The sequence below is a fragment of the Lucilia sericata genome, unplaced genomic scaffold (assembly GCF_015586225.1).
Source record: "Lucilia sericata isolate MDLA Ls3-8-SP2 unplaced genomic scaffold, ASM1558622v1 Contig001503F_arrow, whole genome shotgun sequence".
Lineage (NCBI taxonomy): Eukaryota > Metazoa > Arthropoda > Insecta > Diptera > Calliphoridae > Lucilia > Lucilia sericata.
Genome location: NW_023995430.1, coordinates 1 through 12,070, shown reverse-complemented (window position 1 = coordinate 12,070; position 12,070 = coordinate 1). Strand labels below are relative to the sequence as shown.

General features: G+C 31.7%; 1 protein-coding gene across 1 annotated transcript in view; it reads left to right on the top strand.

Annotated features, from left to right (window-relative positions):
* Positions 1-11,300, top strand: part of LOC119611644 (serine-rich adhesin for platelets) — a 52,808-nt gene extending 41,508 nt beyond the window's left edge. The window contains exons 6-13 of the mRNA XM_037967292.1: positions 1,853-2,324; positions 2,389-2,773; positions 5,745-6,646; positions 6,691-6,940; positions 6,976-8,227; positions 10,166-10,355; positions 10,416-10,568; positions 10,650-11,300. Coding sequence (XP_037823220.1) covers positions 1,853-2,324; positions 2,389-2,773; positions 5,745-6,646; positions 6,691-6,940; positions 6,976-8,227; positions 10,166-10,355; positions 10,416-10,568; positions 10,650-10,672 — 3,627 coding nt within the window. The 3' untranslated portion in view covers positions 10,673-11,300. The remainder of the gene's footprint in view (positions 1-1,852; positions 2,325-2,388; positions 2,774-5,744; positions 6,647-6,690; positions 6,941-6,975; positions 8,228-10,165; positions 10,356-10,415; positions 10,569-10,649) is intronic.
* Positions 11,301-12,070: the final 770 nt, after the last annotated feature.

Below are 12,070 nucleotides of genomic sequence, written 5' to 3'. Positions count from 1 at the left end.
TTTCTTTTAAAATTGGTTTATTCTTGTTGTTGCTTGACTTGTATTTTGTGTGTTGGTTTTTTTTTAGAAAAAAAAAACTGGAAACAATAAAATCATTTCATTTTCTATGTGTGTCTTTTTTGCTTAAAAAAAAAATTGTGTTTTTTCCATTTTTAGTTGTTTTAACTTGTTTAGAATGCTTTTTTGTTGAAAATAATGGTTGAGGGCAAAAGTTTTTTTTCTATTTAAGATATTATTATCAGAATAATGTTGTTTTTATGAAGTGAATATTATATTGTTATTAAATAGTCACAAATGCTCATTCACACGATGTGATACAAAGCTAAAAGGTTAATAACGGGTAACTTTTTTCATCACTCTTTTACTTAGCGAAAAAAGCTAAATTATTAAAACATTTTAATAATTTTTGTAAAATTTACATTTTTCTAAATTTATTTCATTATAAACTAAATTATTTTTATATTTTTTAATATTAAATAAACAATTTTTAATGTTCATTAATTGGCCAGTCTACTAACATCAGGTAACTTCTTTACTAATTGTCATTCACTCGAAATGATAACACAGCTGCCAAAGAAGGTTAATTAATATATGGTAACTCTTTTTTCATCTTAAAGTAAAATTTACCTTAATGAATAAAACATTTTAAGAAATTCCCTAAATTTGAAATAAAGTAAATCAAAAACATTTTTACTAACCCTATAAACTTGTCATGTTCAATTATTATTACAAAAATATTTGTTTAAAAATAATTTTTCGTTGAAACAAAAAAAAATCTCTAAACACTTCCTTATTTCATAGAAAGAAATTTCTTAAATAAACAAAACAAACAAATATGAAAAGTAAACATTAGTTTATTTTTATTTAGGTATAAATATAAGCTTTCTAATCACTAACTTTTTGTTGTTCTGTTAAGCTTAAAAAACATTCTCCCGCTGGGTTGCATTTAGAAAACAAAATTATTATTTTGGGGTTAAAAGCGACAACTAATATTATATTATAAACGCCAACATCATTATGATATTTGTCATCATTCATCATATAAACATACACACTCACACAAACAAATGTAAATGAAAATTGTGTGTAAATGTGTGTGCTTTTTGTTATTTTTATTCTTGACAACAACCTCCACCTATAACAAAAACACCCTTCCCTCTTTTCTCTTGCCAGCTCTTCTTTTTTTTCGTTTTTCTATTTCTTGTTTGTCATTTTCTTGTATGCAGATGCTTGTTTTTGTTTTTAATATTGTTGTTGTTGTTTTTTGGGGTCTTAGTACATTCAACCTGTCGCTCTAATGCATTTTTATGTTTATTATTAATGTTTTTTGTTGTACTTTTGGTCTGTCTTATTTTAGTATCTATACATATCAACAACAAATACTAACGATGACGTTTTATATTGCAACATTGACTTTTGTTGCTCTTTTTAGTTTTCTTTAGATTTTTTTCCGTTTACTTTAGTTGCTGTTGTCGTTTTAAGCTACTTTTTATATTTTTTGTATGTTGTTTACATTTCTTCTTTATATATTTAGTTAATTTTTCTCTTTGAAGAGTATTAGCGTTTTTACTCTCTTTAAGTTTCTAATGAATTCTTGTTGTGAAATGCATTATTCATTATTTATTTTCTGTTATTTATCTTTATAACACACAATTTGCTATTTCCCAGTAAAGCGGAAGTATGCATTTTACTGGGAAATATATACGGAAAACACTACACTCAATAATTAACCCAAATTGGTTAGTAATTCTGCTAAATATCATGCAAAACATTGGGAGGTTGGAAATGTTGTTTAAGAAAATTTACCAGAAATTATTATTAATCTTTCATTTTTATTCCTTTATCTTTTTAGCAAAAAACCGAATTAAGTCCTCCCACACATCAATCATTAATCAATGCCGAAACCTCATCACAAAATAGTCGAGATGCTGTTTCAATATCAACAACATCAAATACACATACATCATCCGCCTCTTCAAATACAGCCGGTAATCAATCCTCTTCATCATCGTCGCATCATAAAACGAATGCTAATAATGAAGGAGGTAAACATGCAACAGGTTCAACGACGTCTGTCGGTCATAAAACAGTCTCAACGTCCAGTTCTATAACGGCCAAAGAAAGAGAAGAACGTTATGCTGCTGCTCAAGCAGCCATAGCAGCAGCAAATGGTGGTAATGTTACAGCGAGTTCAACAACAACGGCCGCTACAACAGCATCAGCTACAGCTGGCGGCAATGCTCCTAGTTTATATGTTTCCGTGCCACTATCAACAGCAAATGTACCTGGAATAAATTTACCCACAAATTCCTCAACAGCAGGAGGTAATTATCATAATTTGACCATAAATTGTATAAATTATTAATTATTTTATTTCTATATTATTAGAACACACCAGCTCACAAACTACCCGCTCAACTAGTCAGCTACAACAGCAATCATCAGCCGCCTCATCTTCATCATCCTCCGCCGCCGCCAATACTTTAGATCGTCAATCACCTTTTAATGCTGCAGCATCCTCCACCACTTCAATACCTTCTCCTGCTAACGCTCAACAACAGCAACATGGTGTTATTTATCAAAGTGGTAAATCACCCAATCCTTCTTCAGCATCTTCAACCACCAACAACCCTTCAACATCCTCCTCTACGGCGGGCATTAATTTGACTGCTTCTACCACCGAAACGGGCAATTTAAAGATTAGCTATGAGAAACAATCCTCTAGACTTAGCCAGATTCAAGAACAAGAAACGGCTCCGATACGTAGATCAAGGTTAGTAACTTTTTGATTTTTAAAATTGATTTAAATTTTCTTTACAAAACAATTTTAACACTATGATTTTTTTTTAAACACACATACATATTAACACCATTATTTTACGACTTTTTTTGGTAAATTAAAGAACTTATTTGTAAAAAAAAGAAATGTTGGAAAACTTTTTTTATTTTAGAAAATAAGTTTTTTTTAGAATATAAACAGATTAAGGGAAATGTAGAAGCAATTAATTTGTTCTTCTAAAAGAAAAGTTCTCTCAAAATTTTTTTTGAGAAAGAAGTTTTCTAGTTCAGTTCTAGTTCAGTTTTAGTTCAGTTCTAGTTCAGTTCTAGTTCAGATCTAGTTCAGTTCTAGTTCAGTTCTAGTTCAGTTCTAGTTCAGTTCTAGTTCAGTTCTAGTTCAGTTTTAATTCAGTTCTAGTTCCGTTCTAGTTCCGTTCTAGTTCAGTTCTAGTTCAGTTATAGTTCAATTCTTGTTTAGTTCTAGTTCAGTTCTAGTTCAGTTCTAGTTCAGTTCTAGTTCAGTTCTAGTTCAGTTCCAGTTCAGTTCTAGTTCAGTTCTAGTTCAGTTCTAGTTCAGTTCTAGTTCAGTTCTAGTTCATTTCTAGTTCAATTCTAGTTCAGTTCTAGTTCAGTTCTAGTTCAGTTCTAGTTCAGTTCTAGTTCAGTTCTAGTTCAGTTCTAGTTCAGTTCTGGTTCAGTTCTAGCTTAGTTCTAGTTCAGTTCTAGTACAGTTCTACTTTAGTTCTAGTTCAGTTCTAGTTCAGTTCCAGTACAGTTCTAGTTCAGTTCTAGTTCAGTTCTAGTTCAGTTCTAGTTCAGTTCTAGTTCAGTTCTAGTTCAGTTCTAGTTCAGTTCTAGTTCAGTTCTAGTTCAGTTCTAGTTCAGTTCTAGTTCAGTTCTAGTTCAGTTCTAGTTCAGTTCTAGTTCAGTTCTAGTCCAGTTCTAGTTCAGTTCTAGTTCAGTTCTAGTTCAGTTCTAGTTCAGTTCTAGTTCAGTTCTAGTTCAGTTCTAGTTTAGTTCAAGTTCATTCTAGTTCAGTTCTAGTTCAGTTCTAGTTCAGTTCTAGTTCAGTTCTAGTTCTAGTTCAGTTCTAGTTCAGTTCTAGTTCAGTTCTAGTTCAGTTCTAGTTCAGTTCTAGTTCAGTTCTAGTTCAGTTCTAGTTCAGTTCTAGTTCAGTTCTAGTTCAGTTCTAGTTCAGTTCTAGTTCAGTTCTAGTTCAGTTCTAGTTCCGTTCTAGTTCCGTTCTAGTTCAGTTCTAGTTCAGTTATAGTTCAATTCTTGTTTAGTTCTAGTTCAGTTCTAGTTCAGTTCTAGTTCAGTTCTAGCTTAGTTCTAGTTCAGTTCTAGTTCAGTTCTAGTTCAGTTCTACTTTAGTTCTAGTTCAGTTCTAGTTCAGTTCTAGTACAGTTCTGGTTCAGTTCTAGTTCAGTTCTAGTTCCGTTCTAGTTCCGTTCTAGTTCAGTTCTAGTTCAGTTCTAGTTCAGTTTTAGTTCAGTTCTAGTTCAGTTCTAGTTCAGTTCTAGTTCAGTTCTAGTTCAGTTGTAGTTCAGTTCTAGTTCAGTTCTAGTTCAATTCTAGTTCAGTTCTAGTTCAGTTCTGGTTCAGTTCTAGCTTAGTTCTAGTTCAGTTCTACTTTAGTTCTAGTTCAGTTCTGTTCCAGTTCAGTTCTAGTTCAGCTCAAGTTCAGTTCTACTTCACTTCTAGTTCAGTTCTATTCTGGTTAAATTCGAAATTCGTCCAGTTGCTTTTAATCTGTTTACATTCTTAATAATGCATGTCATTTTTAAAATTATTTTGTTTTACACATATTTTTAAGTATATTTTTTAATTAATTACTTTTTCTTAAAAAAAAAAAAAAAAAAACTTCTTATTATCTCTTCAAAAATGTCTTTGGTTATTATTGGACTGTAAATTATTTTTCTTGCTTTTTAAGAAAATTAAAAAAAAAAATCTTAAGACTGGTTGCTGTTCGAATCTGATAAAAAAATAAAAAAAAAATTAACAAAAAATTGCTATGTATATAAAAAAACAATTGTATAAATTTATACTAAAAAATTAAACAGAATACAAAATTAATTCACTCTAATCATCCATTTTCTAAATGAAAACAAATGTTTTGGAATAGGCCGAGAAATAGACGCCCTTTTTCCCATTTTCCCTCAAATTTTCATTACCATTATATGATTTCAGATCCCCTGGGGTTTAGCAAAACAAAAAGTTTAAAAATCTCTTATGTTCTTAAGTCCTTTTGTTGGGTTTATTGCTTTCAAAAAATTTTACACTAAATACTCCTTTTCAAAATGTTTTTGTATAAAAAAAACTAAATAATTTTACCAAAGTGAATTAATTATTCTTTTGGAAAGAAATATAAGTGATTTATTACATACATAAGTTTTAACTTTTCAAGCAAATTATTTGTAGATCAATAAAATTTATTATTGCCCGGTGAAACCCCGTCTTTTCATTAAGCATTTTCCTATTTTAAACCCTTTTATTAAGCTTTAATTTCCTTTTAAATGTTAGTTTTGTTTATTATTAATCATTTCATTTTTGCTACTACTACTTTTGCATTTCTCTCCTTTTTTTTGTTTGTATTATGTGTTTGTTTGTTTTTTGGGAAAAAAAATATAAAAATTCATTTTTGTTGTTATCATTTCCATAATTTCTCCAAATTTACTACGTCCTCCCTACTCCCAACAACTCACTCCAATCAAACATATTTGTTTCAAAACACCACACACACATATTTAACATTGAAAATTACAAGATTTTTCTTTCATTTTTAAAAGAAATGTTTAAAACCAACAAAGTACCAGTCAAAGAAATATAAATTTTATTTCTTTTTTTCTCTCTTTCCAACACAAAAAACAAAAATTTTATTAAATTTTTCGTAATTTTTGAAAAAAAAAATAAACATAAACACTTTTAAAAACGTTACAAATAAACCGAAAAAACACGATAATTAGATCACGCTCAGGTGAAAGTAGTATGTTGCAAGCACAACAACAGCAGCAACAACAAAATACTAGCCAAAAATCTAACTCCAGATCGGGTAAAAAAAGGGCTGCTTCTAATAAAACACAAAATACAAATGCTACAACTACAACTGATAATGCAGCAAATCCACCACAAGAGAAATTAACAAAAACTGCAAATAATACAACAACAACTGCAGCAGCAGCTAATGCCAACTCATCCTCTTCACCAGTACCGCATTATCATAATGATTTGACTACACCCACACCACCGCCCTTAGCTCCCTCACCATTATCATTACCGCCGCCAAGTAGTACACCAACACCCTCAACACGTACTTCCACACCCAATAGCACACCAACGGCCACACCTTCAGCCTCTCCGGTGGTAATGTTGCAAAGTTCCTCCAGCAATAGCAGCAGCAGTAATAGTGATCATAATACTTCTACTGCAGCTGTAACCCGGCAACAGGCAGCTGCTTCTTCTAATGCCTCTTCCTCCTCGTCGTCTACGTCTTCATCATCATCTTCTAATACTTCTACAAATGCAGCAGTTAGAAGAAAAAGTAATGCAACTTCCCCTTTGCCAGCTTCAGCAGCAGCAGGAGGTTCAAGTGGTATTACTGCTACGACTAACGCGGCCACAGCAACCAATCTTACAAACTCAAATAGCAATAATAGCAACAAAAATAATAACCACAGCCACAATGACCAAAGCATTTCTTCTTCCTCCTCTTCTTCATCTACAACTTCTACAACTTTTTCTAAAAATTCTCTTAATAATAACACAAATACTTCAACAACCAACAACAATAATAATAATAATAACAACAATAGTCTTATTAGTAGCAGTAGTCATAGTTCTATAAATAGTAGTAGCAATAGCAGTAGTAGTAAACACATAATAACCATAGTCATCATAGTAGTAGCAATACAGAAGTTGCTGAAACTTCACCACCACCTCCAACAACAACATCCAACACTTCAACGTCAACTCCAACAACAACATCTAATAACAATAAACCTTTGAATAAGAAAATGTTAAGAGCTCAACAAAATCAGTTGCAACAACAACAACAGCAACAAATGGCTGCAGCAGCTCAAGCTGCCAACAATAATAAACAACAGCAGCAATCGCCTGAGCGTTTGACCAAAACCAATAACCAACAAAATAATAATAATAATAAAACAATTCCCTTAATAATGCTTTCACTACTAATGCTTCAGCTGTCACTACTTCTTCAACAGCTTCTACTTCTTCTTCATCTAATACTAAAACTAATTCTTCTACTGCTACAGCCAACAGCACTTCTACTACTAACTCCTCCTCATCCTCTTCCCTTAATACTTCCTCTTCCTCCTCTACTTCTGCTACTTCTGTCACTACTACTAGTACTAATAATGCTTCTTCTTCTTCATCAGCTAATAAACAGCTGCTGCAGCAGCAATCACAAAATGTTGCTGCTAATAAGAATAGCAATAACAATAACGATAATAATAATGATATTATAGAAATTTTGCCATTAACCACAATTTCTACAAATTCTCTTTCTTCTTCTACTACCCTGCCTATAACTACAACATCAACAATATCTACCACTTCTCCAATAAATGGCCAAAACAAACCAAATAACCCCAATAATAACAATCCTTCAAATGCCAATGCCAACACCATCCAACAAAACACTAATACTACCGCTACTACCACCAACAACACCTCCACCACGAACTCCAATACCAATCCTAACAATAAACTTAACAATTCAACGTCTTCATCATCTTTATCATCACCAACAACAACGAAATCCCTTAATAAAACGTTAAATTCTGCTGGTAATCCCACAACAACAACTTCAAACAACAGAACACCTGATAGTGGTGTATTCTCTTCCTCCTCCTTCAACATTAGCAATGCCAGCTCCTGTTCTACATCTTCGCTCGCTAGTGCTGCAGGTGGTGGTTTAAAATTCTCCTATGAACCTCAATCTAACGCCACGAATCTACCACCCAGTATTGATACCACAAATCCAGCTGCATTAACGAATATTGTTAAAGATTCTCCACCCAGTTCACCGGGTTCAGAGGCTGGTTCTCAGCGTAAACGTGGCCGTAAAGCAAAGGACTCAGCCGCCAGTACATCAAACACAAATGTTCTCATGGCCAATGATCTCAAAGATATAAAATTATTCCAAAATGGTGGTGTAACAGCGGCGACAACTACCAGCGCTGCTATAGCTGCAGCAGCAGCTGCTGTCTCTTCATTAGCACCGGTTTGCGCTGCCTCAACAACCACCACTTCGTCTTCGATAAATGTTACGGCGGCTGCTCATATGTTGGGCAATCATATTAATCCGAATAGTAGTGTGGCCCAGAAGTTATCGGATCAATTGAGTATGGAGATACAGGATCATAGTGTTTATAGTGCTGATCCGCCAGCGCCTCAATTTATGGGTGTACCGTTTCCGGGAAAAATGGTAAGTGTTTATTTTCATATCATTTATTACTCAGTTCTTGTTAAGTTCTAGTTCAGTTCTATTTCAGTTCTAGTTCAGTTCTAGTTCATTTCTAATTCAGTTCTAATCCAGTTCTAATTCAGCTCTAGTTCAGTTCTAGTTCAGTTCCAGTTCAGTTCTAGTTCAGTTCTAGTTCAGTTCTAGTTCAGTTCTAGTTCAGTTCTAGTTCAGTTCTAGTTCAGTTCTAGTTCAGTTCTAGTTCAGTTCTAGTTCAGTTCTAGTTCAGTTCTAGTTCAGTTCTAGTTCAGTTCTAGTTCAGTTCTAGTTCAGTTCTAGTTCAGTTCTAGTTCAGTTCTAGTTCAGTTCTAGTTCAGTTCTAGTTCTTTAGTTCAGTTCTAGTTCAGTTCTAGTTCAGTTCTAGTTCAGTTCTAGTTCAGTTCTAGTTCAGTTCTAGTTCAGTTCTAGTTCAGTTCTAGTTCAGTTCTAGTTCAGTTCTAGTTCAGTTCTAGTTCAGTTCTAGTTCAGTTCTAGTTCAGTTCTAGTTCAGTTCTAGTTCAGTTCTAGTTCAGTTCTAGTTCAGTTCTAGTTCAGTTCTAGTTCAGTTCTAGTTCAGTTCTAGTTCAGTTCTAGTTCAGTTCTAGTTCAGTTCTAGTTCCGTTCTAGTTCAGTTCTAGTTCAGTTCTAGTTCAGTTCTAGTTCAGTTCTAGTTCACTTCTAGTTCACTTCTATTTCAGTTCTAATTCAGTTCTAGTTCAGTTCTAATTCATTTCTAATTTAGTTCTAATTCAGTTCTAATTCAGTTCTAATTCAGTCTAGTTCAGTTCTAGTTCAGTTCTAGTTCAGTTCTAGTTCAGTTCTAGTTCAGTTCTAGTTCAGTTCTAGTTCAGTTCTAGTTCAGTTCTAGTTCAGTTCTAGTTCAGTTCTAGTTCAGTTCTAGTTCAGTTCTAGTTCAGTTCTAGTTCAGTTCTAGTTCAGTTCTAGTTCAGTTCTAGTTCAGTTCTAGTTCAGTTCTAGTTCAGTTCTAGTTCAGTTCTAGTTCAGTTCTAGTTCAGTTCTAGTTCAGTTCAGTTCTAGTTCAGTTCTAGTTCAGTTCTAGTTCAGTTCTAGTTCAGTTCTAGTTCAGTTCTAGTTCAGTTCTAGTTCAGTTCTAGTTCAGTTCTAGTTCAGTTCTAGTTCAGTTCTAGTTCAGTTCTAGTTCAGTTCTAGTTCAGTTCTAGTTCAGTTCTAGTTCAGTTCTAGTTCAGTTCTAGTTCAGTTCTAGTTCAGTTCTAGTTCAGTTCTAGTTCAGTTCTAGTTCAGTTCTAGTTCAGTTCTAGTTCAGTTCTAGTTCAGTTCTAGTTCAGTTCTAGTTCAGTTCTAGTTCAGTTCTAGTTTTCAGTTCTAGTTCAGTTCTAGTTCAGTTCTAGTTCAGTTCTAGTTCAGTTCTAGTTCAGTTCTAGTTCAGTTCTAGTTCAGTTCTAGTTCAGTTCTAGTTCAGTTTTAGTTCAGTTCTAGTTCAGTTCTAGTTCAGTTCTAGTTCAGTTCTAGTTCAGTTCTAGTTCAGTTCTAGTTCAGTTCAAGTTCAGTTCTAGTTCAGTTCTAGTTCAGTTCTAGTTCAGTTCTAGTTCAGTTCTAGTTCAGTTCTAGTTCAGATTTAGTTCAGTTCCAGTTCAGTTCTAGTTCAGTTCTTGTTCAGTTATAATTCAGTTTAAGTTCAGTTCTAGATCAGTTCTAATTCAGTTTAAGTTTAGTTCTAGCTCAGTTCTAGTTCAGTTCTAGTTCAGTTCTAGTTCAGATTTAGTTCAGTTCTAGTTCAGTTCCAGTTCAGTTCTAGTTCAGTTCTTGTTCAGTTCTAATTCAGTTTAAGTTCAGTTCTAGATCAGTTCTTTTCAGTTCTAATTCAGTTTAAGTTCAGTTCTTGTTTAGTTCTTAAACTAATTAAGTTCCTAAACTAATCGAACTTTTCCATTTTTATCGCAGCGCAACTCTACGAATACACCAGCAGCCCCCTCAACTACAGTGGCATCAACGGGTCCCAGTCCTTTGGCTTCAATGTTTGGCAGTGGAGCAAATGGCAATCTAGCCATACCACAAAGTCTAGAGCAATTATTAGAGCGTCAATGGGAGCAAGGATCACAATTCTTAATGGAGCAAGCTCAACATTTTGATAGTAAGTTTATTTATTAAACTTTACAACAATATCTTTATTAACTATTGATTTTCATTGCAGTTGCCTCTTTATTATCTTGTTTACATCAATTACAATCAGAAAATGTAAGATTAGAGGAGCATGTCTCTAGCTTAATAGCAAGAAGAGATCATTTATTAGCTGTTAATGCTAGATTAGCTATACCGCTCAATACAAACACAACACAGAGTCAAGGTAAGTAGTAATGAAAAACAGAAAACAAGAAGGAACTATATACCACTTGTACTTACTTGTTGGTCCCTTATTTTTGAAAAGAAAAAGAGAATAAAGGGATGTAAAAACTAAAAAAAACTCTGTGTCTGTTGAAAAAGTTAACCTTGGCAAACATACATTTTAATGTTATGTGGACAAATGCCACCAAAAATTTTGTTCTCTCACAAAACTAAAGAAAAAACCTGGCTCCTTAAAACAAAGAATACAAAGCGTACAAAACAAATATAATTTATAATTTAAAAAAAAAATTGATAAAAATATAAAAATATTACTTTTAAATATAAAATTACAACTAATTTTAAGTTTTGGCTTAATACTAAATAAAGTTAAAGTTATTTTTTTTTAATCATACCTATAATTAAATCATTTATTACAAATTTTGGATATTGTGTATTTTTTTTTTTTTTATTTTACTTTCATTTAATTACGTATTTGTATATATAGTTTAAATCTATTACTTTCACACTTAAACAAACACTTACACCTTTCCTATTACATATATTAATGTATAATTACAACTATATATTACAATTTAAAATGTGTATTATACAAATTAAATTATATATAAAATCGTATCCCTTTAGTTAAGTACCTTTAACACTTTTAAATTAATACAATTTCCTTTTAAATACTTTTTTATCGCTGCCTAATAATTTGTAATTAATTCTTAAATATTATTACTATATATTATACATACATATAAAAAACCTACTTTATAACTTTATTTTCTATATATAAATGTGTTTTATTTTATTGTAATTTTAATTACCATTTATACTTCATTTATTATTATTATTTCTTCTTTTTAGCTTATTATGTAATTCTATCTATTTTAAATAAGTTATTTCTTAAATTTTATTTGTTTAAAAAATAAATAAAAAAAAGTTTTATCTAATTTCTATTCAATTACAAAACAAAAACACACAAAACAACAAAAATCAATTCAATAAAGACTAATTCTTTTTTTAAAAAAACAAAATCCTAAAAGCTTTTTTTGCTTTTCTACAAATTTTATTTATTTTTTAATGGTGGTGCATGATTTTTTCACATTCTTCCTTCTACAAAAGGCTTCTTTTCTTGGTACATTGGATTCCCATACATTTTCACACTTTTTATGTAAAAAAAAAAAAACAAATAATAATTTATGCACTTTTATGAGTTAATTACAAGCTACTCCCATAGGGAATTCAAATGTATTTTATTTAAACTTATTTTATATTAATTTATATTATGAAAGAAATAATTTTGTGAAAGAACAAAACATTTTTTATATAAAGTTGCATAACTTTTACATATTCCAAATCTTAAAACTTCAAAAGTTTAGGTTAAATGTTGACAACATTTCTCTAAATGTGAAACAAGACAAGACAAAAAGGAATATAACTTTCGCCTTTGGAAACAAGAACTTTATTATCAGTTTTACTTGGATCACGACTGCCGTTGTTCTATTTAGGAGCATAAAA